This window comes from Phodopus roborovskii, unplaced genomic scaffold (genome assembly GCF_943737965.1).
Source record: "Phodopus roborovskii unplaced genomic scaffold, PHOROB, whole genome shotgun sequence".
Taxonomy (NCBI): Eukaryota; Metazoa; Chordata; class Mammalia; order Rodentia; family Cricetidae; genus Phodopus; species Phodopus roborovskii.
In genome coordinates, this window is record NW_026125052.1 from 22002298 (window position 1) to 22026707 (window position 24410).

At 46.5% G+C, this 24410-nt stretch overlaps 1 protein-coding gene across 1 annotated transcript in view; it reads right to left on the reverse strand.

Moving 5' to 3' along the window:
- Nucleotides 1-24410, reverse strand: part of Pitpnc1 (phosphatidylinositol transfer protein cytoplasmic 1) — a 252775-nt gene that overhangs the window by 42659 nt on the left and 185706 nt on the right. Inside the window, exon 6 of the mRNA XM_051179490.1 lies at nt 2878-2973. Coding sequence (XP_051035447.1) covers nt 2878-2973 — 96 coding nt within the window. The remainder of the gene's footprint in view (nt 1-2877; nt 2974-24410) is intronic.

Here is a 24410-nt window from a genome sequence, read left to right on the forward strand (position 1 = left end):
AATGGGAGGACCCGAGTTTGAACCCTCAGCACCCATGTAGAAGAGAGTTCATGCCTGGAACCACAGTCTGAGAGGGTGAAGACAAAAGGACTTGGTGGACAGCTAGTCCAGCCAATCAGTGAGCGCCAGCTAGTCCAGCCAATCAGTGAGCGCCAGGTTCAGTGAGAGATCAAGGCAGAGGGCTGGGGAGGTGGCTCAGTGGTTACATACACTTCCAGAAGACCGGGGTTCAGTAGGCTTATATACATCTGCAACTCCAACTCCAGCTCTGACGCTTTCTTCTGGACTCCACAGTCACTTACACACACATACACACACACACACACACACACACACACACACACACACACACACACACACTTTAAAAATGTGACAGAAATGAATCTTAAAAATAAGACCAGGGCAAGAGGGATTGAGGAAGATACTAGATCTCAACCTCGGTCTCCAACACACACAAACACGTACACATACATACTAATCTATAATAAAAGCCCGGGCTAAGACCTTGTCTCAAGAAAACAAAAGGAAAGAGACAAAAAGGTTTTCCTTGCCTTCTACATGTGTTCTGTGGCATGTGCAATATGACACACACAAAACAAACAAACAAACAAACAAACAAACAAACAAACCTAACAAAACAGGCTGGAGAGATGGCTCAGCTGTTAAAGGCTAGGCTCACAACCAAAAGACCAAAACCCTAAAAATTTCCCTTTCATTTCATTTATTCACTGCCCCCCCCCACAAATCTGATTCCCTTCTGCCACCCCCTCCCGCCCACACCTGCCCCTTCTAGGTGTTATTGGGACAAGGTCATTTTATAATTCCCAGGCTGTCTCCAACTCCTCCTGCCTCAACCTCTCAAGCATACACAAACACATCTGGACACTTAAGTTTTATATTCTTTAAAACTGTTTTTTGGGCTGGGCATTGGTTGTACACAACTTTAATCCCAGCACTTGGGAGGCAGAGGCAGGAGGATCTCTGTGAGTTCGAGGCCAGCCTGGTATACAGAGTGAGTTCCAGGACAGCCTCCAAAGCCATAGAGAAGCCCTGTATTTTGTCTTGAAAAACAAAACAAAAAAAAAAAAAAAAATATTGAGACTGATTTATTTTACATGTTTGGGTGTTTTGTTTGCATGTATTCTGCATGTACATTATGTGCAGGCAGTGAGTGCAGAGGCCGGAAAAGGGTGTCAGATCTGTAACTAAAGTTACAGATGATGGTTAGCCCCCACATGTGGGTAATGGAGTAGAACCCCTGTCCTCTGGAATTGCTGAGCCATCTTTCCAGTTCCAACATTGTTTTTCTTAAAGCACAGAGGCATGACTGGCTGAGGAGTCTAAAAAAAAAAAGTTGATGACAACAATATACTTAGCCTTTGGATGAATGTGCATGACACAGAGTGATTCAAACCAGCCTTTCCCCAGCCTTGAGGGACCAAAGTCCATTAACTCCAGCCTGTATCGCATCAAGTGGGTCTTTGCTCAAACCAAGTAAGACTTTTCTAGCCAAACAAGCTCCCCAATAGGGAGGGAAAGATCTAATTCACAAGGCAGTATGGTTTGTAACCTACTGGAACTCATGTTTAAAACGTTTCAAACATTTCTTTATGTACTTATTTTATTATTTACTGTGTGTGTGCGTGCGTGCATGCATGTGTGTACACAGTGTGTGAATGAAGATCAGAGGACAACTTGTGGGAGTATGTTTGTACTCTTTCCACCAGGTGGGTCCCAGGGACTGAACTCAGGGAATCAAGGCTTGGCTGCAAGCTACCTTTAACTGCACAACCATCTCAGTAGCCCAGAATTTACTTTCAATGGATTTATGCATGGCATTTTCAATCAGCCTTCATGAATCTGAGGGAAGAGCTTCAAGGCCCATGTGTTGTAGCTCAAGGACAAGTCTGAGCCCCTTAATTCTAAATGCCCCATGATTGGCTGCGTGTAGCTAAACAATAAAAATAGCTCTTCGTCTGTGGTCATCCCAGGCTGGGACACTGTTTATAAGCAGGTCACTCAAGTTCCATCAGGAGCCATTAATAAGATCCTAACAGGATATAAACGATGACTGGCATCAACAGTGACATAAAGGGGGAGAGGCAAAGCAGAGGGCAGATTCTGGCAGGGGACAAGCCAGAGGGGGAGATGTTCTGGTTCATGTATTTTCAGCTAAGAAGAGACACCCTCAGGAAGGTGCCTGCTATTTTGAGAGGATGGTTTCTGGGCCAACATGAGCCATCAAAGTTCTGAGGCTTGATTGAGGATTTTCTTTATGTTAACTTCCAAAGACAGAAATGAAATGCTGTCTGTGTCCTCACACAGACAGGCTGCTGAGTTCAGAAAAGCCAATGTGCTGAATGCTTGGCCCCAGGGAGCCCCATGTGAAGTGGGATGGTGACAGAGTGGGAGAGGCAGCGGGGATTTAGTGATAGGCTCGGGGGCTTCATTCTGAGGCTTGCATTAAAGAACCCAGAGATGGCTGGAGAGACGGTTCAGTGGTTAAGAGTGCTGCTGGATGATCTTCCAGAGGACCTGGGTACAATTTCCAGCACTCCCACGGCAGCTCACAACCATCAGTAACAACAGCTCCAGGCGATCTAATGCCCACTTTTGGCCTCTGGAGGCAGTGCATGCATTTGGTGGACAGAAAATACCTACATACATTAAATTTAAAAAAAAAAAAAAATCAATCTTAAAGAATCCAGTGAGATGTTAGGAGTAAACCAAATGAACATAAAGACTGATGGAAGGGTCCTAGTATAGGAAGTGCCTCATAAATCACTGTGGAATGAATAAGTGAATGAATGAATGAATGAATGAATGAATGGATGGATGGATGGACGGACATATAATTCTTGCATTTTGATCACTCACCTCAGATTCTTTGTAGTAGCGTTCTGGAATTTCATCACAGGCTATGTCGATAAAGCACACTTCTCTCTCCAAGTCTTTGGCTTCATTGTCAAAAATCTGAAGGGGCAGAGCAACACATCAAAGGTCAGGGGATGAAATCCTGCTGAGTGCCCGTGGCTAGGATATCCATGCATCTTCCCATGGCCCCACACCCCTAGCTTTGCCTGCCACAGAATGTGCGAGAGTCATGGCAGGCTTTTATTCCTCACTTAGGTTTCGTCACGTCAGAGGCAGGTGTAGCATCTGTCATCGCATGCTGAGGGGCAGATGAAAAAGTGGGCTGTTTTTAGAAGTTCAAGAATGAGGAAGTAAATCTTTCCCAAAAATCTCTTCCAAAAAACCTGGAGACTGCTGAGTTTTGGCAGCTCATCTGAGCAGAGGCTGGGAGGGTGTGGTGAGCCTGGAGACAAAAAGCGGCGACACAGCCCGATTAGGAGGAGAAAAATGTGTGCCTTTTCGTTCCTTTCGTTCCTTCGTTATCTGTGTGCGTGTGCATGCCATGGTACCCATGTAGAGGTCGGAGGACAAGCTGCTGGAGTGGGCTCTCTTCCCACTACATGGGTTCTGGGGATCTGATGCGGGCTGTCAGGCCTGGCAGCAAGTGCCTTTACCTTGGGAGCCATCTCACCAGCTCTCATCAACTTTTCATTTTTATGTATTTAATTCACAAATACACTCTCATTGCAGAAAACAGATAATCAGAGAGAGAGAGAGAAGAGAGAGAGACCCACAAATCTTTTTCTTTGCCCAGGGTTAGACATCTTCCTTCCTCCCTGAGTCCCTCCCTCCTTCCTTTTAAAGTCAGGACTTCTTTGTACAGCCCTGGCTGTCCCAGAATTCACTCTGTAGACCAGGCTGGCCTTGAGCTCCCAAGTGCTAGGACTAAAGGGGTGCGCCACCGCACACAGCATTTTGTTTTCTTTCTCAAGACAGGGTTTCACTGTTGCTTGGGCTTCCAAATACACCCTTGAGTTCCTGACCCTCCTGCTTCCACCTTCCCAGTATTGAGAATACCGGCTTGCATCACCGTGCCTGGCCTTATGAGGTTCTTAGACGGAGCCCAGGGCCTCATGAACACTAAGCAAGCTCTCTACTAACCGAGCCACACTCCCAACTCAAGTGTATATTTTTACGATCACTTAAGAGTGTGATTTCATTGGTATGTGAACAGGGTACAGTGTGGTTAGGTCCTTTTGGCCTAGAACACCACACACGCACGCATGCGCGCACGCCTGCCCACACAGTCCTACCCATAGTTTGGTCTGAAGTGATGAGGCGGCTTCGGAAGGGCAGTGGGAGGATTAGGTTTGGAAAGCCACTTTGTCCTTGGAGGACGACTTTGCACCCCACCCACCTCCTTGCAGGGGCTCATCCGTTACCACGGATTCCATCTCCCAGCGGATGGGGTGGGGCACTTTGTAAGAACAAGAATGGCAGATGGCTACCAACATTGTCCTGATGCACAATTGCTGCTATTAACGCACCCCTTAGAGGCACAGTGTGTGAGGAATCTTCACCTGAACATGTTAGTCCAGAGGTCATCCTGGAGACTACCTGACAAGCCGGCCATTTGTTTGCTCTATCGTCCATCCCTTTTCTTTCCTTCTTCCTCTTTTGTGTGTGTGTGTGTGTGTGTGTGTGTGTGTGTGTGTGTGCAAGTGGCCTTTCATGAAGTGTACAAGCTAGAGTTCCTCTCTCACTCTCCCCCTATTTTTGAAACTGAATCTGGAGCTAGACAGGCTGGCCATGAGCCGCTGGGATCCTCCTGCCTTTGTCTCCCAGCACTTCATGACACCATACACAAGCCTTTGACATCGGTGCTGGGGACCGGTAAGCATTTTACCCAGTGAGCCATCTCCCCAGTCCACCCCGCCCCCAGCTGCCTACTCTTCTAGTATGTTAGGAGTCTGACTGGTCAGGGGACATGAACCTCCAGCCTGTCCTGAGATGCCTGTAGCACATTCCTCAAAGGCATAGAAAGCTTGGCTTTTTAGATTAACCCAGGTTTCTCCCACTGCCTCCTGAAGTCCCGTGCTTCTGGGCGCTCCTACTGTCTGGGATGGACAGGTGGGTTTGCCTTAAAACGAAACGGAAACGGACAGTGGGCAGAGCACTCAGGTCTGAGTAGAGAAATCCGTTGTGAAATGAAGGATTGTGGGAGTCACAGCCAGTCTCTCACTCTTTCTCAAGTGTAAGCCAAGAGGAAGGAAGACAGAATAGAACTCCTGAGGGGATGGGGCTTTCTGGACAGTAAATTACTAAAGAAGCGGAGAGGTCCGACATTTATTGGTGTAATACATGGTATCCAATGAAAGGGATGTTGGCAGGTGTTAAGAGAGCCATTGGTAAGCTGTGTGGCTTTAACTTATTAATTATACAATCTCTCTCTCTCTTTCTCTCTCTCTCTCTCAGACACACACACACACACACACTCAGAGAGAAAGAGAGACAGACAGACACAGAGGTTGATACAGCTGTCTTCTTCCATTATTAACTTTACTATGTTTTTTTTGGGGGGGGGGTTGTTGAGAAAGGGTTTCTCTGTATTGCTTTGGAGGCTGTCCTGGAACTAGTCCTGTAAACCAGGCTGGACTCGAACTCACAGAGATCTACCTGTCTCTGCCTCCCGAGTGCTGTGACTAAAGGTGTGTGCCACCAACGCCCAGCAAACAATCAGAATTTACTTTTTTTGTTTGAGACAGGCTTTACTATGTTTTTAAAGATTAAGTTAGCATGTGTGTGTTGTGAAGGTATGCATGTGTTGCAGAGGATGTCCAACTCTATCACTCTTGGTCTTATTGGTGGCCTACAAGCCCTGGTGATGCTCCTGTCTCCAGGATCCCACACAGTTGGAGTTACAGGAGCACATGGCCATGCCTAACTACTTGAGTGCTGGGGATTTGAACTCAGGTCCTCATGCTTGTGTAGCAGGTGCATTTATTTACCTGCAGAGCTATCTCCCCAGCCTTTCAACATTATCTTCTGACATAGGGTCTGTCACTGAACCTGGCTGGCCAGGGCTCCAGGGATCCTCCTATCGCTGCCATCCTACCTTAATACTGGGATTACAAATGGGTGCCACCCCACATGGCTTTTATGGGGGTGCTGGGGATGTAAACCCGGGTCTTCTTGCTTGTGTGGCAAGCACTTTGTTGACTGAACCATTTCCCTTACTGCAATTAGAACTTAAGGGAAAAAAAAATCACCCACAAATCACATTATTGTTTATTGGTTCTAAGCATAGGAAGGGCCCTGTGAGTATTTCCCCTCTAGAGCATGTACTACCAAACCATTGCCAATAGGGGGCGATATAGGGACACTACTGGAAAAAGGTTAGTTTCTGTCCGGCTTGGATCCTGGAGGGTGTGTGTACAGTCTGTGGGAAGAGATGCTGTTCTGCCTTGCTGTGTGCCTGGAGGGCAGTTACTCACTGACCTTGCAGACCTGGCAGCGGGCCCAGGAACCACTTTGCTCTGGCCCTCCTGATGCAGGCTGTGTGCATTTCAGCCTTGCATGGGGAGGGTGTGCCAACTCTCTTGGCACACCTGGCTTCTACCCTCACCTTGCCTGTGTCCCAGGAAACTTTCTGTTGTCCAGCGCCTGGCACCCAGCTGAGGAAATCCTGTGCTGTCTTGGGGGTAACAGCCACATCTTTTCCAGGGGTGTCAGCATATGACAGCTTGGCCATGGAGAGAGAGCCCTTTCAACGTTTGTCCTTCCTTGGTCATTTCTTTCTCAGCTCAAGAGTAACCTTTGTGTTCTCGTCCAATCTTGGTAGTTGCTTCCACCAGATATTAATAACTCCTGATATCACATTCCTCCCGTTCAAGTAAGTGTGCTTTCTGCCTTCTGCTTGGACCCCAGCGGATAAACTTCTTGCATGCAGGTGCTGAGGCTGGCTTCAAAGACTAGAGGGACAGTGAGGGCTGGAATCTGCCCTTGAGAAGTTACTAAGGCTACTCCCCCAAACACAAGGCATAATAAAGAATGTGCTATAGAAGAAGTAAATGAACAGACTGTAAACCTAGGGAGAGGACGCATGAATCAAATGTATCATTATTCCAGTTTTCAGATAAGAAAAATCTACATTTGAAAGTGTAAGGTCATATAGTCAGTTCTCAACGAAGTTCAGATTGGAGGGCATGGCTTCTGGCTCTATAGCTAGGCTCCTGCATGATGAAAGTCTGACTCTTCAGAGCCATCTGAGAAGACAACCATCAGCCCAAAGTGCTTCCTGCTTCTTTCTAGAAAGAGGACCCTGGAGTCTGACTCTCCTCTGGCTACTCATAAGACATATGTTGTGATAGCCACTACCGAACATGCTCTGAAGGCTCGGTGTTCATTCATCCCTGATTCAGGGTCTCAGGGGTTCTATTAACAGCAATCTCTGGGCTCTTGAGTTAATAAGATGCTTCATATGTGCCAAAGTCCCTGAAATACCAGATGTGGGGAAGTCTGAATACCTTCAGCTTTGCAGTCCATACTTCCAGGTAGGTTTCTAGAGCCTGAACATAGGAAATCATGCCAGGTGAACATCTTCAGGTATGAGATGACAAAGAGCCAAAGTTTCCAAGGAATGTATATTGTCTAGTGCTTGAGGTTTTAGGAGAAGCGCCTATGGACTCAGTAAGTCTAAAGAACAAGTCAGAAGGCAGCTGAGGAAGATATCCAGTGCTGAGCTCTGGCCTCCCCACGCATGTGCACAAACACATGCACACACTATCGTGGAAAAATAAGAATCGGGGAAACAGGCTGAATAGCTGTTTATTCAGGGAGAAATAACTTACAACAGAGACAGATGAACGCCAGCAAGTTCCAGTCCCAAGGATGCCTCGGGATGCTCTCTGTCTCCATCTAGGATGCAAGAAAGAGCTCCAGATTCCCGACCCCAAACCTAGTTCTTCCACATCACCTCTGCCCCTGTACCCACCCCCAATGGGCGTGGTCAGTGCAACAGCTGTGGGCAGGGTAGACATCTCACTACAACGCACAAAGCACACATGTACACACATGAGACACTTTAGGAACTGTACAGTTTGATAATTTGTCATAGGGGAAGACCCGTAAACAGAGCTGAAAAGATTTAGACACAAAGATTTTTCAACAATGTAATCGTGGCGGGGGAGGGCGAAGCTGGGGGCGGCAGGCTCAAGCTTGCATATGTCACTGTGGGAAAATGGCCAAGCAGATGAGGATGGATCTGTGTGATGCACTACTTTGTGTCACATGGTCCTGACTGAGGAGGATGCTCTGGATTCCTCCCTATCGATGTTTGTCCATATAGGTAGAATGTGTCCTGTCCCCAACAGTCTGCATTTCTCCTTGAACAGGGCTAGCTCCCTAGATTTTTACACCCTCTTGTTTTATTTCTAGACTTTCTTTTCTTTTCTTTTTTCTTTTTCTTTTTTCTTTTTTTGGAGGGGAAGGTTAATGATGGTTGCAGACGATTGGAGGTGGTTCATAAACCCTTGGCTGTCCTGGAACTAGCTCTGTAGACCAGGCTTGCCTCTGCCTCCCAGATACTGGGATTAAAGGCATGGGCCACCACTTCCTGGCTGCTAACATGCTTTCTTAACATCCACTCCCCAAAGGGAAGAACTCTTTCTGAGCTTAGATGAGAACTCTCTGTAGTGTCACAAATCTCTCTGTAAACATAAAGTCTCCTAAAAAATAAATTGTATTATTATTTTTAATTAAGGTGTAAGTAGGAAAAAAAAAAAAAAAAAAAAAAGGAGGAGTTCCCCAGGTTGTAACTGTTTAGATTTCGATTTTCCTGTAGAACATTGAAGCTAATTGAGAAGGCAGGGCAGAGATGGCTGATGGGTAGGGATTCTGAGAAAAATCTACCAGTCATCTCATTTTATACTTCAGATACAATAGAAAGGGCAGAGAGGCCGAGCCAAGCTGCTGTTCTCCTCTCCTAGATTTTCGGCATCTGGGAGGTGATTAATTAAGACATCCACGAAAGGCCAGGGAGGATGCACGCTGGCAGCAGACAGGCTGTTTTACTGGTGACTTGCTCTTGTCCGCGTCTCATTCCTGTCGCTGAAATAAAGTGTCCCGGCAGTAAGCAACACTGGGGAGAGAGGGGTTTATTTCAGCTCATAATTCCAGTTTATAGTCCATCTCTCCAACTTACAGTCAGTCCACCACCACAGTGTTAGGAGCTGAGGATGCTGTGACGCCACATCCACCATCAGGGGCGGAGGGAATGTACGCATACCCAGTGCTCAGCTCGCCTTCCTTACTCTCTATGGTCCAGGGCCCCAAACAGTACATGGGTGCTGTCCACTTTCAGGCTGAGTCTTTCCATATCAACTAAGGCCATCAAGATAACGCCCCCAGACCTACGCACAGGTCAGTCTGATGGAGACAGTCCTTCAGAGGACTGGTGAAATATTTATTAAGCCCCTACCATGTGTGTTCCACATCAAGATAAGGTCTTGAGAAGACTAGAATTGAAACAAGAGTCAAATGACCTGACGGAGCACGTGATCCACTTATTACCAAACCTGAAAGATGCCTCAGTCCCTCACATAAACGGCACGGCATCTGCAAAAACCTACGTCCAACTGCAAACTGAGGCATCTCTAATTCCTTCCTTCCTTCCTTTCTTCCTTCTTTCCTTCCTTCCTCCCTCCCTCCCTCCCTCCCTCTCTCCCTCCCTTCCTTCCTTCTTTTTTCCATTAAGAGCTAGTTTATTCTGAAGTCAAATATGAGGGACCCTAGACCATGAACATAGACTTAGTTTTTCCTAAATTCCATGTTTCAATACGTATTTTTATTGCCTTTAAAGCATTATTTTGGGTATTAGTATGTGATCAGGTACATGTGTCCAGATACATGTGTGGAGGTCAGAGGACAATTTGGGGAGTTAGTACTTGACTTCTACCAACCCCCTTTCAATTCACAATAGGTGAATAGTACTCTAATTATGACATTTTTTTTTGTCTGTAAACTATAAAATCTTTATCAAGTTGTTACCATATTGAAACATGGAATTTAGGAAAGACTAAGTCTGTGTGTGTGTGTGTGTGTGTGTGTGTGTGTGTGTGTGTGTGTGTGCACGTGAGTGCAGCTGCAGTCAGAAGAGGCCTTCAGATGCCAGGAGCTGGTGTTACATGTGGTTGTGAGCCTACAATGTGGGCAGTCAAACTAGGCCGGGAGTTTGACTGCTTTGTGACGGGAGGAAAAGAAGAATCCTGTCCCATAGCAAGCTGCATGGGATGGGCCAGGGACTCTAGGGTCTAACCATGGTTGCTAAGGTGGGTGTCTGGAGAACCCACTGCCAGGGCTGGGAGTCCCAGGAGAAGAAACGGCCTGACTCAGTCTTACACTGACCTTGGTCTTGGCACAGAATCAGAGCCCCATCTGGCCGTGCAGTGGGAGGCGAGCGCTTTTATTTAATCCTCATCAAATGTTCCACTGGCCCCAGGCTTTAGGAATATTAAGGCTGGGCGGATTGACTGGAATGCTGGGTAAACGGCAGCGTTTCTCTAGAGAGGGCTGCGGTGGACAGCATCATTAGGCCTTTGGTTAGGTAGAAGGGGAAACAGTTTTCCAATACCAGCAGGGAGCAGCAAAGGGACTAGAAGGCAAGGGCTTAGTCCAGAGAGAGTCTGAGAAATGCTGTCCCGGTGGTGAACCTACGAGTGGCTGCCAAGGGGCCTCGCCTGTGTGCCTCTGTTGTCCTTATGCTGTTCTTGTATCTTCCAGGGTAGCAGGCTTGAGGGACTTTCCGTTTCTGTTTTTTGTTGTTTTTTCTAAACGGTCTCTTTGGGGCCTCGGTTGGCCTTGAACTTGCTATGTTGAGGGTGACCTGGGACTTCTGATCCTCTCCAGTGCTGAGACTGCTTGTCTGCACCATGACACTTGGGGCTGGGGATAAAACTCAGGCCACAGTGTATGCTGGGTGAGCACTTTACCAACTGGGCCACATGCCCAGCCCTTTGTCTAAATTCCAGATGTTTAGTGCTCTGGTTTCTCTTTGGATCATATAAATCTTTGACATTTTACTATTTTTAAATGTTTAATAAACTGTATACATATATATATAATGGTGTGTGTGTATACACACACACACACACACACACACACACACACACACACACACAGGGCCTCCTGCATACTATAAAAATGATTTACTCCTGGGCTCACACCCAGCATGATTCTCAAATAATAAATAAATAAATACATTGAAAATAACAACCATACGCACATTTATAAGGAGCAGTATGACATTTTAATACATGTATACAGTGTGTAATTAGATTTCTGATAGTGACACAATAATTTTCTTAAATATTTATCATTTCACTGCGTTGGGAACATTCAAAATCCAACGAATTGTTGCTAGTGTGCTATAAAACACGAGGAAAAACTTATTCCCTTTGCCACTTAAGGTTTGCTTTTTGGGGGGTTCTGAGGGGTCAAACCCAGAGTGTCAGAGTTGGCTAGACACAACCCCTACCAGTCTGGGGTTGCCTTGGGGAAGAGCTACAGACTCAGCAAGGAGGGACTTCAAAGGACATAGCTCTATGAAACCTGTCTTTGGGATTAGACTTCACTTCTAGGTTGTGGCTGCCACAGGATCCAGGAAAGAGCCAGGAGTGTGGGATGGAAGAGCACTAGCCTGTGTGTGTGTGTGTGTGTGTGTGTGTGGTTCTGGTCATCTCCACAACTATTAAAATTTTCCATCACCCCAAGACAAAGACTAATAGCATATCCTTCATCTACTCCAGCTCTGGAAACCATAGACAGGTTTCCATCCTATGGTTTGAGATTTACAAGGACTTAGTACCAAGTTTGCCTAGCATTTGTAAGAACCCTGCTCTTGACTCTTAGCCCTTCACAGAAGACAGAAAAACTCCAGACAAGTGGAAACTCAGAGAACTTACTGCTGGAGGTGGAGTTAGCCCAGCCTCCTCCAAACCCTTCCCATTGCCCAGCATCTCAAAGTTCATGCATTTTTAACGGTGAATTGTTTTCTATTGTGTGGGTGACATTTATCCATTTCTCTGAGCAGAAAGAGTTGCTAAAAGCATCTGTGCATAGGTTTTTATGTGGTTGAAACACAGGAGTGGGATTCCTGGGTTGTGTGGTATCTGCTGATTCTTCCTTCAACACAGCTACCAATGCGCCTATAGTAGAATAAATAGTGTTTCCTCCTCAACTCATGTCTATCAGAAGGTTCAAGAAAGACCTTATTGGAAAACAGGGCCTTTGAAGATGTAATTAGCTAAAGATCTTATGATGAAATCCCAGCTGGTCCCTAACTCTGATGGTGAACATCCTTATAAGAAGGGGAGAGGATACAGACATGATGAAGATGAAGAGCAGTTGGTAGAGGAGAAAGGCAACGTATATATGCAAAGAAGAAGACACTGCAACGATGCAGCCACAAGCCAAAGATGCAGCAAGAGGCAAAGAAGGCTGTTCCAGGGCCTTTGGAGGAGCATGGTGCCATGGCACACTGAGTTCAACTTCTGGCCTCTGATGGAAATGTCATTCTGTAAATATGCTTCTCTTATTGGTTAATGAGTAAAGCACTGTTGGCAAATAGGGAGGCAAGATAGGCGGGACTAGGAGACAAGGAGGATTCTGGGAGATGTTGTGAGGATTCAAGATGTAGAGACTTGAGAGAGGAAGAGGTCCAGACCCTCTCTGTGGTAAGCCAACACCATGTGGAAACACTTAGATTAATAGAAATTAGTTAATATTTAAGATAGAGCTATCCAATAAGAAACACTAGTAAAAGGCCAACAGCTCTATATCTAATACAGTGTCTCTGTGTGTTATTTGGGGCCTGATGCTGCTGTGGGTCCAGGCTGGCGGGGAAACTGCTCATAACAGGCCTCCAGCATAGTGTGTTCTGCCTGCTGGCTGGAGAGATTTGTACGGCAGTCTAGTAAACTCAACAGTCCTCGACTCACAAGATCCTTTCTCCATTATCCATGCCATGATGGTGCACACCACCCTGAACATTTGCCAATAAAAAGGCAACTAGACTTTGCTCTGAGTGACCAAACACGACCTTCTGAGAGCCACCAAGGTACACATATGATCTTTCCATTTGCCACCTACCTCAAAGGTTACAAAGTTTTATAACAACAGAACCCTAATGAGCACAACTGGTCTGAGAGATGAAGGGGCAGGAATAACTCAGGGCCATGGCTCCTTGGTGAGGTTCAACATAAAGGCCACCAGTGAATGCCGGGGTAGATTGGGGACAATGAGACAAAAGAGCAAAGGATGCTGAGTAAAGTGGTAAGGCGGAGACAGGTAAAAGGATTGCATGGTAGACAGGAATTCACAGCAGCGATGCCTTTGAAGGCAGGAACACTATGAATCCAGGGTTCTAGTCTAGAAAGAACAAGTTGTGCCTCAAAGTCCCCCGCAGGGGACCTGGTGATCCCCAGGTTCATGTGAGTGAGGCTAATTGAGAGGAAGACTCAAGAGAGTGTAGTCAAAGTAACAGTGATTAACTCAGAAAGAGATTTGCTGGGGGTGGGAAAGTGGGTGTGGCAGGATGGGGGTATGGGAAGCATAATAAAACACCATTACCAATGTCCTAATCAGGTGCTCCAGGTGGTGACAACTGATTTTGGGGGAGGCAGAGCAGTACAGCCATACCACAGGGTCACAAAGTCACTGCTGGATTCATTAACTAAAAAGCTTTTAAAGGTGAAAAAAAAAAAAAAAAAAAAAAAAAAAAAAAAAGCTGGTAAGTTTCGGTCCCCAGGGTAGCTGTGACAAGGTCCTTTCAGAAGTTGTTCTGATTTTGGTGCGGAGGGCAGCCTTGGAGCCATACCACCTCCTGCTTGGGCCACGGCCTCCTTTGGACACAGATGGGCCCAGGAGACTGGGCCAGCACCTCCCGTGGGCAGGTGTGGATACTGGCACAGGGACAGTGGATGGTTTCCCTGCAGTAGGATCAATAATAGGTCCAAAAATAAATCTCAGAAACTGTGCTTAAAATAGCTCCAATTTCTCCCAGTTCTTTTCTTATTTTGTTCACAAGGTGGTCTCTGGGAGCGGGAACGGCTGTCTTCTCTCAAGGTGACAAATTGATATGGGATTTGAGACTACTGGCAAGCCCATGTTGGCCCGGCCTTCACCAGCCTCCCAGTTCGGTGTCTGTCTCCCGGAGGTGACTTTGGTCCCCTGGTTCCCTCAAGTTCTTTGCTTTTCTGTTTCTTTTTTTAAGCCCACACAATGAGTGCTTTGCACAGAGGCAGTTTCTGACACGCAGTAATTACGGATATGTGTTTTTCCACTAACTCAGCCTTGAGGGAAGAGAATGAAGTACAGGGGACAGATGGCTTGCTGGGGTCCGGCTGGGGTCACCGTGTGAGAGTAGGCAAAGCAAAGAGGCTTACAGCCTGGCTCTCTGGAGGCCAGAGAGTTTCCCTTTTGTTGTTCAACCAGTGAGGTATCTTTGGGGCCTGTGTCTCCATCCAGTTCGAGCCTGCTGAGCCTCTCAGGGCAGAACAATGCATTGGGCACCAGCCCAAAACCACTTAAGAATCATATGAGATTGCATCTACTATCAGAAAAAGCAAAATCAAGGAACAAACTGTTACATTTTCCTGGTAGGCTGTGTTTTGTTTGATTTTTTTTTTCCCCTTCTGTGTAGATGGGCTGTAAAATCCCTCCAGAGACAAAATCAGGAACCATGCAAAGCACCCTGGCTGAACCTCACTTGTCCCCACCCAAGACAGTTGTGGAATCCTTTAGAAGGAACTTCCTATCCCTGGCAAGAGGGAAGACTGGCTTGGCCCAGCAGGTGATGAGGAGGCCAGTATCTACAGCTCTCGCCAAGGCCGTGACATGGTGAGGCCACGGGCCCTTGACTGGGTCTGTTCATTTTGGTTTTCCTCAGTGAGGAGGTACCTGCCCACTGCCTTGTCTATGCTGTCCAGTCCTCTATATGGATCAGCTTTGGGTTGAGTGTGATGGCATCTCTAAGTAACAGACTTCCCCACACTTACTTTCTCTTCCCAGTAGAATAGAACAGTTGTCTTTAATCATAAGCCTGTTTCTCTTCTCTCTCTCTCTCTCCTCTCTCTCTCTGGTGCTAGGACAGAACGTGATGTCTCATAAATGGTAAGCCCATGATAATTCTGCATGCTATCTACACTATTATAGTGAACATCTGTAATAAAATGTTTGATTGCTAATGACACAGTAAGCCTTTTGGATACCGCAGACATTCTTCCTGATGTGCAGATCTATGTCATATGACTATGCCCTCTGGTTGAACCTACATCCATACATCCATCATGTCCCATACTCCAGCCCCTCTGGCTCTAAGGTTTTAGCTTGGTTATCTTTGTGGTCCTTGAATCATTCAAGAAAAGAACCTTGGTGTTATATCTTTCCCACTCTCCTATCATGTCAGCTACTAAGGCTGTTATGTATTCCATGGTCATGCACTATCCATCTCTATGACAGAACCTCTAATCTCTCTCATACGGACAACCATAGCACTCCCTTTTCTGATATCCACACCCAACCATGTGTCCACCCATCATCTTCTATCCATGACTGCTTCATCCATCCATCCATCCATCCATCCATCCATCCACTCACCCAACTATACACCTGCCCATGAATTTTCTTCACGTAAACTAAGTCAGTTTCTTCAGTGCTATTAGAACATACCAGTTTATGGGAGAAAGATCAGAGCCCAGGAATGAAAAATATCTGGTTCTAATTCGGAAACCATATCCCAGGAGACAAGGGACCTCAGGAAGCCCTTCTGGCCATTCCATCATCTCAAAGTGTTTGCTAAACTGTCAAGACTTGTGAAGTGACGTGTAAGAGCTCTGCAGGGTCCCCAACAGGACACAGATTACAGACTCAGTGTACCTACCTCGCTCATAGACTCTCTTACCTACAAAGTCTTCCTTTCCCTCCCCCTGGCTCTGCCCAGGTCCTTCTTTCTCCTCGGGGCCCCCAGCTTCCTCTCCATGTTCTGCACACTGTTTCAGCCTCTATGCTCTGGCTCCTGCTCCTTGCTTGCCCTGAGGATCGTTCCACCTCAGGTCTACCTGGCACACACCGGTTCATCTCTCAAGATCACAGCGACTCTTATAAAGCAGCAGTGTGTGATCATGAGTTCATTTGGAGGGAGGGGCGACACTTGGTCATAACTGAATTCATGGGCTCCCAGAGGCACTAACCTCCAACTGATAGAACTGATAAGGGAACATCATCTCTACTTGGTGGTTTGTCTTGGCCGATGTTAGTCTTGCTAAATCAGGAGGTCATGTATCACTAACACTCCAAGAAAGATTGAGCAAATACCTATTGTGTCTAAAGTTTTGGAATAAGGGCAGATGTAGCAAGAAGAATCAGCTTCACTGTGATTTTTAATTTTTAAATTTAAAAATCGAAGGTTTTATTGTTATTATTGTATTTTTTTTTTAAGACAGAGTTTCTCTTGTAGCCATGGCAGTCCTGGAACTCACTCTGTTCTGCAGACCAGGCTGGCCTTGAACTCAGGGATCTACCTGCCTCTGACTCCAGAGTGCTGGAATTAAAAGATTTTATTTTTAGATATGTGTATCTTTGTGTAAAGGCACATAAGTACAGTGCTCATGGAGGCCAGGAGAGGGCAGCAGATACCCTGGAACTGGAGTTAGAGGCAGTTATGAGCTACCTGATGTGGGTGCTGGGAACCAAACCAGAGTCCTGTGCAAGAGTGGCACACATTTTAACTGTTGAGCAACTTCTCCAGCCCCTTTCTGTGATTATTATTTTTTTTTTAAAGATGGCGTTGCAGATTGGGCCTCATGCATGCTAGTCAACTGCACTACCACCGGGACAGCCATAGTTTATTCACTGAGATTTCCCTTTGCGGAACCACTGGGGGATACAGTTTAAATGCTTATCTTGGTGATGTAGGTTTAGACAGCTGCCTGAACATGGGAGGTGAGATGCACTTAACAGGTGACAATCCATCTTCCCTTTCTCTGACTTTGGCAAGTCTGAACAAGGGTCTTACTAATAAGCAGTCGTTGCTAGAATTCCAGTAAGGGCCCCAGTACTACTAGCACATGGGGGCCTTGCTAGACAGCTGATGATTCTCACTCACCCATGCATCCCTCAGACCCTCATTCTTTTAGTATCTGGCTTGTAAATGCAAGCTTAATAATAGGCTGGCCTGGGCTATATGGAAAGAACCTGGTTTAAAAAAAAAAAGAACACTTTTGTGTGTTTTGTTTTTTTTCCTTGCTGAACTGAGCTGTTATATATATTGAATGCAGAATACACACACACACACACACACACACACACACACATATTTACAATTGTCTAGCTTTGTATTCGAATGTGCATGTGTATGAGTGAACACCCGTTAAGGCATTTGTGTAGAGGTCAGAGAATAACCTTCGGAAACTTCTGGCTTTCTCCTTCCACTGGGTGGGTCCTGGGGATTGAACTCAGATCAGGTTCGGCAGCAAGTGCCCTTCCCTGCTGAGCCATCTTGCTGGCTGCAAACACTGTAGTCAAATAGCCTGAGTTTTAAATTAGCATGTTTAATGGCAGTTGAACTTTTTTTTTTGTATGCTAGCAGGTGACATCCTGTGAGCCAACAAGTAGTAGCAGATGTCAAAGTTTAGAAAAAATTTTATGTGAGAAAAAAGTAGGATTTGGAACAAGATATCCCAATAAGGTTCCTTATTCATGAATATCAGGGGAAAAAGAAAAACAACTTCAAATTGTACTTTAGTGCTGAATCACATGAATAGAGAAGGTAGTTTGAGAGTCATGCCCTACAAGCAAGGATCACAGTCTGAGGTATGACTTGAATTCATTACCTAGCATATGCCCTTCTGGTATGTTCTATTAATGAATCCCTCGATTTAATGTGTACTAGAATACCCTGGGGAATCTTGTTTGCTTAAACACGGGTTCTGATTCAGTGCTTTTGGGGTAGGGCCTGAGAGTCTAACAAGCTCCCAGGTGATGCTGAAGTTTCTAGGACCACTGGATATTCCAGGAATGTATAGCACAGAGGAAAGCCATGACCAGATGACGTAATCATACCCAGCAATGGAAGCTACCTGAAATAGTCAGACCTGGGGTCTTGTCGGATCCCTTGCTGTGTGAAGATGGGTTGGTTGAGAGAGTCTCCGAAAAGGCTCTCAATCCTTAACAAGGGCCACAGCTGTCTGGAGAAGTAGGATGTCCTCATGGGGCTGAGGACCAAACCTAGATACGTGTACTACCAGGACGTGCTGCCCAGGACGGGAGCATTATTTAAGGTCAGACCACCCAAGAGACATACCCAAATTAGGGACAAAAGGCAAGCTTGAAGCTAGTGAATTGAGCCTGTTTTTGTTGATGCGATCATATCTACCTCTGTTCTGACTTTATGTCTTCTTTCTCCCCCTCTCCCCTTCTTCCCCATGTCCCCCAAACCCAAGGTCTCACGTAGCTCAGGCTGGCCTTGAATTTACTATGTAACAGAGGATGCCCTGAACTTCAATTCTCCTCCCTCCAGGTGAATGCCTGGTTATTGGTGTGCACCACCACACCCAGTTTATGCCGTACTTGGCATGGGCTCTGGGTTTCATTTATGCTAGGCAAGCATTCTATCAGCGGAGCCACATTCTTCCAATCCCTGCTCACGGTTGGTTTATTTTTATTATTATTATCATTATTATTATTATTGAATAGGATTTCACTAAACTTCTCAAGCAGATCTCAAACTCATGGGCTCAAATGCTCTTCCTGCCTCCATCTCCCTAGTGTCCACTCTCAGGAGCCACTTTGTAAGAGTTAAGTACATCCGCTATGAATGACTCCATGAAGGCTTTGTCAGCACTTTGCAGGAAAAGTTGGAGGCCAGGTTGGGGGTCAGCAGGGCCCCAGGATTCTTCCTGGTCTACTGCAGGGAGATTTTGTAACAACAGCTGGAGCCCTGGCTGGCAGTGAGCCCTCACATTGGTCCCAATACCAGCAATACCGCATGGAAAAATACAGGAGACCAGAGTCTTCTCAAATGCCAGAGAAGAGGACACAGGGATGCCATCCATGCCTAGGAAAGGACATAAAAACCACAAAGTACTACTACCACAGAATTCCTGTGGAAGGGGCATCGTGGGAATCTAATTCTCGAGACACAACAAGGAAAATCAGGGAGTAACATCCCCAGAATGAGTGTTTTCCAGAAACACACACACACACACCACTCCAAACCAGAGGAATGTCACAGGGAAGTCACAACTAGAGGCAACATGAAGTCATGGATTGAAGACCAATAGTGAAGGTGTTTACTGGAATAGCAGGGCATGGTGGTGTTTACCTGTAATACTAGCACTTAGAGACTGATTGTGGGAGGGTCAGATGTTCAAGGCTAGCCTCAGCTACATAGAATTTAAGGCCAGCCTGGACTACATGAAACCCTGGCTGAAATAAAGAAGTCAAAACAATGTTATTGGGACAATTGGAAAAATGTAAATATGGCCATGTATCAGAGCTTACTGTTGTGTCAGTGACAAACTTGCAGGCTTTAATCATTGCACTCTGGTTACGTAAAGGAAAGTTCTTGTTCCTAGGACACACATTGACGTATTCAAGGGTGAAGGGTCATTGTGCCTGCAACTTACTCTCAAAGGGTTCTCGGGAAAAATAATATGTAAATATTTACAGAGAGACAGAGACAATGTGAATAGAAAGAAGATCTAACAACTGGAAGCTCTGAAATGGCCTTAATGCTTCTGCAAACTTCTAGAAAGGGTAAGTTGGAGTCTCCTCATAGTATATCTTATGCTGGCTTGGGGAAAGCAGAATTTCTGGGTACACTATCCAGTCTCTGAGAGTTGTTTGGATCAGAGACCCCTGCCCACATCAGGGTTCAGGTTATTGGCCTGGAGTAGGGCAGTTGGCTTGGAGTAGGGGTCTACCAGGTCTTGGGATAGCTGCCTCATCTCCACTGCACAGTATAATTCTGAGAGCCAACCTTTCTCCTGGACTCTCAGAGAGTTACGCCCTAAAGGGAACAAGTGGACTGTGAGAAAAGTAGAGGCTTAGGTCGACCAGATGGCATAGTTTATGAAGTGTTTGCTTTGCAGGCCTAAGGATCCAGGTTCAAATCCTCTCCACCTAAAAAGCCAGGTGCAGCGATGCATGCTGGTAATGCCAGCAGGTACAATGGCGCACACGGACATGCCAGCAGACACAGTGATACATGTCAGTAATGCCAGTAGAGTGAGCTGGGAGACAAGGGGATCGATCTAAAGCCACTATCCAGCTAATGCTAGCCAAGTCAGTAAGCTTCAGGTCCAGTTAGAGCAGCAGTTCTCAATCTGTGGGTCATAACCCCTTTGGGGTTGAATGACCCTTTCACAGGTGTTGCATATCAGATATCCTGCATATTAGATATTTATTTATGATTCATAACAGTAGCAAAATTAGTTATGAAGTAGCAATGGAATAATTGCATGGTTGGGGATCACCACAACATGAGGTAATACATTAAAAGGTCACAGCATTCAGAAGGTTAATATTATCACTGAGTTACAGATTTTCTTAAAAAAATATGTTGGAGATGGGGCTGGGGGATGTCTCAGTGGTTAGAGACACACTGTTCCAGAGGATTTGGGTTGATTCCCAGCATCCACAAGGCAGCTCACAATGTCTATGTCTGTAACTCCAGCTCCAGGAGATCTGAGGTGCCCTTTTTCGGCCTCTTCAGGTACTACAGACATGGTGCACATATACACATGCGGGCAAAACACCGCTATTCGTAAAGGCACACACCTCACTGAGTGGTGAGATGATGCTGCGGCACTGGGGAAGAGATGTCGCAGCCCTCGGCCACGCCCCCTCCATGGGCCTCCCTGCAGGCAGCAGCATGCAGCAAGCCAGTTTGACCCCACCCACAGTCTTCTACCGCTCTTAAGTGGGAATGGGCCTTGCTGCGTATTATTTCCCCGTGAACCCCTCTGTCAAACGGGCCAGTCAAGAATAGCCACGTGGGGCAGGTTGGAAGAGTTCTTATGGAGACCATTTTAAGGTCAAGTTTCCAGACAGGTGTTGGTCTATTTGCACGCTGGCGTAGATATCTCCGGAGCACAATCTGAGTGAGAAGTGAGAGGTGTTGAACAAGAGTTCTTTTGCAACTTTGCTTACCCTACTCCTTTCCCTTTGGATTATTATTTTTTAATGAGAAGTGTGTGGGAGGGGTGTGTGTGTGTGTGTGTGTGTGGTGCGGGGGGAGAACACCACCTCAGCTGGCCCCGAGCCTACAATCTTACTTGCAATACTAATCTCTCCCTGCTGGCTCCCCGCCATGCTCTTGGCTCTGGGCCAGTTTAATATCGCTCTTGCTGATAGCAGGTTGTGTCAGTCTTTCCATTATGAGGCTTGGCTTTAAAAATCTCTCTGACACGGAGACAGTCTACTGGGCAAAGGAACCTTACTCAACTCCTAGGGGTGGGCCACACTTCCAAACATCCCCCACATAGCTGAATTAGATGTGGTTCTTATTGTGTCTTTGGAGGGGCAGGGGGTGTGGTTCAGCACTGCACCCCCTAACATGCATGATCCCCAGTGCCGTATAAAATGCGGCGTAGTGGCATATGCCTAAAACGTACCCGTGAAACAGAGGCAGGAGGATCAGAAGTCCAAAGCCACCCTTGCCTACAGAGGGACTCTAAGTCAAAACTGGGCTGGAGACCCTGTCTCAAACATAAATAAATAAATAGGGTCAGTAAAATGGCGCAGAGGATAAAGGGGCTTGTTGCAAAGCTATGCGACCTGAGTTCAATTCCAGGGATCCACGTGGTGAAAGCAGAGGACTGACTGCCTCCTGCAAGTTGTCCTCTGACCACCACACTGGTGATGAAATGCTCCCCAATTAATAAAAGTAATCAATCAGTCAATCAATCAATCAATCAATCAACTAAGCCTTTGGAAAAGACTTCAGAGATGTAGAGCGGGTGTCTACATATGCCAGCTTCTGGGCTTCAACCCCAACACCACTACTGTGACAACACAAAAACCAGTTTACCCATCTCAGCAAAAGCCAGGACCAGTGGCAGCCACAGTGAGGAGGGGGCACTCTTCCCTCAGACGCACAGAAATGTTTCACTCTCTTTTTCATTTCCCTGACTTACACAGGACTGGCTTACATGTGGAAGACTTTTCAACCCAGACCGCTGGTCCATCCCCTCATCTATCACCTACTGTCCGCCATTCCTTAAGCCCCGTTATTCTGTTTTAAGGCAGAAAACATTTCTCTCTGAGAATAGCCGCCACGGTCTACTCCAGCCACAGGATCTGCTTCTAGGCGAATGAGGCTGAAAGTGTAAAGGCTATAAAAGCAAAAGAAACTGTGGTCCCAGTTTTGCCAATTATTAATTTTGTGGCCTTGGGGGACACACACACACCTCCTCTCAAAAGTAGTGTGAGCCTCTGCCCCCCCTTTTTTTTAGACAGGATTTCTCTGTGTAGTTCTGGCTGTCCTGAGATTTATTATGTAGATCAGGCTGGCCTCTAACTTATAGATCTGCCTGCCTCTGCCTCTGGAGTGCCGGGATTAAAGACGTGTGCCACCATCAGCTTTTATGGGCTGTTACGAGTGTTAACTGAGATGATATAGGATCTTAGAGCATTAGGGACCATTCTTCGGTTCTGGGACCTACCAAGAGCTCTATCTGGCACCACCTGAGTGACCAATCTGGTTTTAAGAGCTGTTTTCCTGTCCATTAGTTATTATTGTACTGTCCATTATGATCCTCAGGAGCTGCCTGCCACAAACAGGGACTTACAAGGCTGCCTTTACTTACAACTAACATCATTTAGAGCATTGACCCAAGATCGTGAGCCACTAATGCAATTTCCCCCTCGCTAAGATCTTCATTAACAAAAGGTCAGGAGGGTTCCAGGATGAAGACGCAAAACCAGAGAAAGTCACAATGCACCTGGCAAAGGCTCTCCAGTCAGGAATGCGATCTAGTCCTGACTGGAAGGCAACTGCCAGCTTGTAGGTGACAAGTGCCCAAGGACTTGGCTGGATGCTGGGAAACCCATCAGTGGTTCTCGACAAAGCCTCTCAGGAGCGCTTTCTCCACCCGGGGAGATACACTGAGCAGTTTTAGTTGTGGGTATTTTGAGATGTCCTTTGTCACTTGATCTTGGCTGAGGAAGGCACATGGGGACTCAGAGGTAGGAAAAATAAATTGTTCGGACATGCGGCTCTAGGAATAGAGCTTTCCACTCAGCTTTGATCCTGCCAAGGAGCTCTTAGGTTTATCCTCAACTTTATTTTATTTTTAACTTATTTCCTTTGCCTTTGGGTCTCTAGGGCCAGACTCTCTTTCCTCCTGTGGCGTTCCCACCGAGATACCCTTTCTCTCAGAATCTGCTCATTTCAGTGAGAATCCCCCTGCCACCGGTGTGTACTAGCTGCTGCTTCTGGTTTAGACTGTTCTGTGTTTCCATCGTGAAATATCTGCACACTGGAAAGCTTATGAAGAAAGGGGGTTGGGTCCTCCCTTGTGGCTCTAGCGGTACCTACACCGGGCAGTTGTGGTCTCTTACTGGCAGAGTTCCAAGGTGGCAGAAAGTGTCACATGGCAAGAGGCAGCAAGTGTGTGAGTGTGTGTGTGAGAAAGAGAGAGAGAGAGAGGGAGAGAGAGAGGAAGAGAGAGAGTCCTTCTCTCTTATGCCACCATGATTTAATCATGGGGACCCACCCTGAACACTAGTCCTAAGCACCCTCAAAAGCACACTTCTAAATACCAAAGCTCGATGTTGCCACTTTCTTAATGCCTCGCAGGGGGATCAAATGGCAGCATCTGAGCCCTTGAGGGATACCCCCCCCACCCACATACACATCCTAACCACACCCCTCTCTCACCTTAGGAGTCTGACCTACCCATGTCCCTCACTCATGCTTGAAGAAGTAGGAAAACCAAGGGCATGGTTGCAAAGCCACTGTCCTGGACATCCCGTTGATTAGCACTCCCTTGAGGGGCGCAACACCCCCAGAAAAACCCCAAGTAATAGTTCCTGGAAAGCAAGATGTCATAGTATTGCTAGTGCAAGTGCTCTCCGGACTACTTGCAGCCCTGGGAAACTTGGAAGGAGAAACTAACACAAACAAAAACTACTATTAAAAACATATAGGCTCTGTAAGATGGGGAGGGCAGATTTTCCTTTCCTCACAAAGAGGATATAAAGCCTTGACAGGCCTTTAGAAACTGAGTATCGGGGCTGGGGAGGTAAGCTTGGCTGGTTGACGTAGGGGATGCTCAGCTCTTTGTAGGAATTCCTGCTGATAGCCATGCTATTTTCATAGCTGACATTAAGGGCTATCTAATTATCCCGTGGCCTCTCTATCCTTGAGGAAGTCACTCCGTCTTTAGGATTGCTGGGGCACTCACTGTCTCCACTCTGGCTTGAGCCTGATGGCTCCCTTTGCATTTTACAGAAGGGCCATTAGGTGGGGCCCTGACACCATCGCTCAGGTAAGCCAA